At 36.5% G+C, this 2,766-nt stretch overlaps 1 protein-coding gene across 1 annotated transcript in view; it reads left to right on the top strand.

The window, feature by feature from the left end:
• Positions 1-710: 710 nt before the first annotated feature.
• Positions 711-2,766, top strand: part of LOC104471700 (ETS translocation variant 1-like) — a gene marked incomplete at both ends in the record, with an annotated part of 7,439 nt that continues 5,383 nt past the window's right edge. Inside the window, 2 exons of the mRNA XM_010087141.1 lie at positions 711-751; positions 2,112-2,241. Of these exons, the coding sequence (XP_010085443.1) occupies positions 711-751; positions 2,112-2,241 (171 nt within the window). The remainder of the gene's footprint in view (positions 752-2,111; positions 2,242-2,766) is intronic.

Raw genomic sequence — 2,766 nt, 5'->3', positions numbered from 1 at the left:
ACAGATGAACTCTGAGGAAGTAGCAAAGTTAAAATAAAAAGGAAAAAAAACCAGAAAAATATAGCAGCATTTGGCCTTTGTGCGAATCTGTGATACTGGCTTTAAAAAAGAGTCTTGGTGCAGTTGTGTTTTAATTCTCTGATTCAAGTCAAACAGATTGCCTACCTTTGCATCGGAGCCACCGTCCTGGAGTTGTGGGGCCCATCACGCACATTATAGATGTGCGGTGTGCGTTATCTGACCAAGACACGCAAGGAGAGTCAGCTGTAAAAGTTCTCTAGCAAAAACCTGAAGCAAACTACTGGGTGTCAGCCTGCTTTGCGATCACGGTGGAAAGCTGACTGGGCTGCATTTTGCCGTATTATTAAATTTGAGAATCTTTATTCAAGAAGTCCATATGGTCTTTCATTTTAGTGCAAGTTCAGACAGTTTTATGCAGAAAGAGTTCTTTTCTTGTTTTGATGTTCACCACTTTTCTTCTCTGTTTCTTACGTTACTGTGCTGTGTCCATGTATTTGTACCTGTTTTACTGTCTGCTTTTCCTTTGTGATCATTCCAGATAATTTACTGTTATCCACCAAACATAATAGCTGCATAGCAGTTTTAAAGACGATTCTTGTAAGTTCTGTGAAAATATGTGGCAAGATAATGTATTGCTATCTTGCAAATGCCTCAGCTGCAAGGCAGCGGTAGAAGCTGTCATGTAATAGGGTACGAGAGGACCTGTTTGTGAAAGACTTCTCTGAACATTGCCCAACTGTGGGAAAAAACAGTGGTGAGAATCTGGAATCCAGATCTTACAGATACTTAAGAGTTTATTGGTTCTGATGCTCACTTCTTAGACAACATTTAATTTACCTCTCCACCAAACACATGGGTGTGTATGCAAGTGCATTAGTATCAGAAAATACATAGTGTGTAACAAATTGTGTTTCAGAAGTTCAGGTGCAAGGAAAGGGACAAGATGCTACTTGATGGTATATAATAATGGCCTGCTTTTGTGCATGGACTTCCAGTGTCTGTGTCAGGCTGGAAGGTGATGTCAAACTATGGTGTTTTGGTGACAACATAAAAAAATCAGTGATAAAATTGACCTCTGAACTCTAGGTTTCTCACAGTTCAAAAATGTATTTACAACCTTATTTTAGATAAAACTTGAAGCATGTGTTTTCAAGCTGTTACATACCTGTATTTTAGTCCTTTATCCTCCTAGATACTTAACTCTAAATTTGTCTTATGTCAGGTGAACTTTGAGTTTTGTCCAGCTTTAATTTTGGTTAAGATTGGATATGAAATAAGGAAAGTTGTCTGGTTTAAACTAGTATGCTGGTTAACCTTGTCTTCATCTTTGGCCTTTTGCTTAATCCAGACCAACTTGTGCTTCTAATTAATAGTGCATTTCTGTCACACTCCCTCTGTTCCTTTTACCTTATAACAAAGTATGATTAACTTATTTTTTTTTTCTTGATTTGTGTCTATATCACATCTACTATTTACTTTGGTAAGGCCAGGATTTTATCTTGTATATTTTTGAGAAAAATTACTGAAGCCATTTCTTGTGTATTTTTGTTCAGATGTTGCTTATGTTATGCACTAAAGGTGCATGTAATCATCGAGTTTCATAAGTTTCAGTGCAAATGTTGATGGATTCTGTGGGACAAAAAGATTACTGATCATATGCTTGAAGCTGATGTATGTGAAATTTATTTTGGAATCATTCATGTGCGAACTACTATTGCATTTATAGCTAAAGCTACATCACTAAGATTACTTAGAAACATTTGGTGCCTGGGAAGTATTTTGCCTCTAACAACATTTACAGTAGTTAAGCCAAATATAAGTGGGCTGTTATTTTCCTGCTAATGAGATGGGATCCTGGCCACCATTCTATTAAACAATAAAAGTGCTAATAGCCAATGCGAAGGCTCTCTCGTATCTTATTTTTCAGTTGACACTCAAAGAAATATTTGAAATGTTTATTTCCTATATTGTTTTTAGTATTACAATGGTTTAATTAATCATGTGTTTAATTAGCAGTGTCTAGCTTACTTGAGAAAGCTCATCATTAATATTGTACTTGGGTTTTAATTACATTTTCTTTCTCTTTCCAGTGGCTTTTCATGGTCTCCCTGTGAAAATCAAGAAGGAACCCCATAGCCCATGTTCGGAACTTGGCTCTGCTTGCAGTCAAGAGCAACCATTCAAGTTCAGTTATGGGGAAAAGTGCCTGTACAATGTCAGGTAAAGCAATTGAGAGCCTGTTTGCAGTGAGAACTGCTGATTTAAATGAGGACTGACTAAAGAGTAATAAAACCATAACAGAGATCTTCTAAAAGTTACCTCTTCAGCAGATAACAGACTGATGAGATAATTCATTTAGCTGATGAACACTGATGGAGTTGTTTACAGTTGTATCAAACACATAATCATTTTAAAGCAGTGTTTTTCATCAAAATGCATGTTCTCCATTCCTTCTCCATGGGAGACAGACAGAGTTTAAAAACCTAGGGTGCAAGCGTGAAATAAAAGGAAGGAGTGTCTTGTTTTCTGTGAGTTGTGCTTAAAGTACTTTCAAAGTGTATTACACACATTAGGAGAGAGATCTGTGTAACATGCAAGAGATTGGCAGGTCTGAGCAACACAGTAGGTATTTGACAAGTTTTGCAGATGTTATGTGTGTATTTGTGGGTGGTTACAGTTTAAAATAGTATTTCATTAAGCTCTGCATCTTTTTTACTTACTCAAAAGCAAGTTGTCTTATTTTAT

This window comes from Pterocles gutturalis, unplaced genomic scaffold (assembly GCF_000699245.1).
Source record: "Pterocles gutturalis isolate BGI_N339 unplaced genomic scaffold, ASM69924v1 scaffold47336, whole genome shotgun sequence".
Lineage (NCBI taxonomy): Eukaryota > Metazoa > Chordata > Aves > Pterocliformes > Pteroclidae > Pterocles > Pterocles gutturalis.
Note: the sequence above shows the minus strand (reverse complement) of the source record. Positions and strands in the feature narration are given on the sequence as shown.